Raw genomic sequence first — 1,836 nt, 5'->3', positions numbered from 1 at the left:
TCAATCTCTTTTGTATTCTTCGTATCATTTATAGTATTATCGTTATATAACGGTTTAACGCCTTTGATTTCGTCTTTATGGTCATAAAGCCTCTCTTAATATGGTATTAATGCTACTCGTGGATATGTTACCCTTAATTTCCGCGATTTCATTTTAATGACTTTATTTCACAATTCACATCAAAGCAACGATCTTTTGAACGTTTCACGGGCCTTGGGCTTAATACAGAACATATTTGTTGATATACATATAAAATTGTGTAACAAAAATAAAATTCTTAATAAATAATTCTTAACGAGTTTGTTTAAGGAAAATGAGTCTTGAATTGAGGCATTAAGCTGTTCCACTTCCAGTCCAGCACCTTCGAAATTTGGAAAAAACAAAAATCAAATCAAACCAATTCAGTTTAGTTTGGATTCCCTCCTTGGTTTCATTTCATTTCATTTCATTTCATTTGTGTTTTGAACACAAAAACACAACAACACAACAACACAAATGGGAGACAAACGTAAGAGAGGTCGGAAATCCAAAACCCCCACCTCCGCCTCCGAAACCCTAGGCTCACCTTCCACCACCGCCCCTAACGCCGCCACCGCCGCCCCTTCCACCATTGACGACGTCTTCTCCGTCGCCAACGTCAACCTCATGGACACTACTGCTTCCCCGCACCAACGTCGCCGCCCTGGCCGCCCCAAGAAAGTCCCCCACCAGTCCGACAGGCCGGGACGCCGCCAATCCTCCCGTCCCCCAGTCGATGCCAACGGCGCCGTCGAGGTCCCCCCGGCGGCTGAGGCAATGGAGGAGGACCCCGTGTGGGAGAACGTAGTTCCTGGTCGAGTGGTGCCGGCGATGGACTCGGTGGTGAAGGTTTTCTGCGTTCACACGGAGCCGAATTTCTCTCTGCCGTGGCAGCGGAAGAGGCAGTACAGCTCTAGCAGCAGCGGGTTCGTGATCGGCGGGAGGAGGTTGCTGACGAACGCTCATTCGGTGGAGCATTACACGCAGGTTAAGGTCAAGAAGCGTGGCTCGGATACTAAGTACTTAGCCACAGTTCTAGCCATTGGAACCGAGTGCGACATTGGTAATGTTCTTATTCATTTTGAAAAGAATTCGTTTTTGGAGTTTTTGATTTGTTAAATTTTTGCACGCTGACTTGCTTCGATTTTGTGCACCCCGTGTTGTTTATTTAGATAGATACCGCTAAGCTACTAGATGAGTGATTTTGCATGAAATTTAATGGTGGATGGTAGAAAACTAACAATAATTATAAGCTTATTGATTCACAAACGATGATTTTATGTTAGCTGACTGGACACACTGGATGGATAGAATTAGGAATCAATGCATTAGAGAGATATTTGGTGTAGTGCTTATTGTGAAAAGCATGGTAGAATCATATCTTTGGTACTTTATACATGTGTGAAAAAGGCCGGTATAAATAGTAAGGAGACTAGATGAGATGGTGGATAGTCTAATGGCTAGAGGTACTGAGGTAGAGACAGACATGGAAATACCATAGGAGAAACCATGAAAAGACATTTGGATGTTATTATGTTAATGGTTTGAATATAGACATGATTTATGGTAGCGCATTTTGTCATTGTCACTAACTCCATCTCGCGAGCTTAGGAGAGCATTGTTGTTGTTGTTTTGCTGATTGTAAAGTAAAAATACTGGATCCTTCTGCACGCGCAATAGTAAAGCATGATTAATTTGTTTAATTGTGTAACAACTTTAACTTATTGACCTTGAATGTTCCAAAAGGAGTGGATGAGTAGTAATTTGTAAGACATAAATAGTGTGGGGTGCAGCTCCTTTATAGAACTAGTAATAGAA

The 1,836-nt window shown here is 42.3% G+C and overlaps 1 protein-coding gene across 1 annotated transcript in view; it reads left to right on the top strand.

Annotated features, from left to right (window-relative positions):
• The window catches only part of LOC107632426 (protease Do-like 9), a 5,670-nt gene continuing 4,135 nt past the window's right edge, over positions 302 to 1,836 (top strand). Inside the window, exon 1 of the mRNA XM_016336109.2 lies at positions 302 to 1,081. Coding sequence (XP_016191595.1) covers positions 496 to 1,081 — 586 coding nt within the window. The 5' untranslated portion in view covers positions 302 to 495. The remainder of the gene's footprint in view (positions 1,082 to 1,836) is intronic.

This window comes from Arachis ipaensis, chromosome B01 (genome assembly GCF_000816755.2).
Source record: "Arachis ipaensis cultivar K30076 chromosome B01, Araip1.1, whole genome shotgun sequence".
In the NCBI taxonomy this organism is placed as follows: domain Eukaryota; kingdom Viridiplantae; phylum Streptophyta; class Magnoliopsida; order Fabales; family Fabaceae; genus Arachis; species Arachis ipaensis.
Note: the sequence above shows the minus strand (reverse complement) of the source record. Positions and strands in the feature narration are given on the sequence as shown.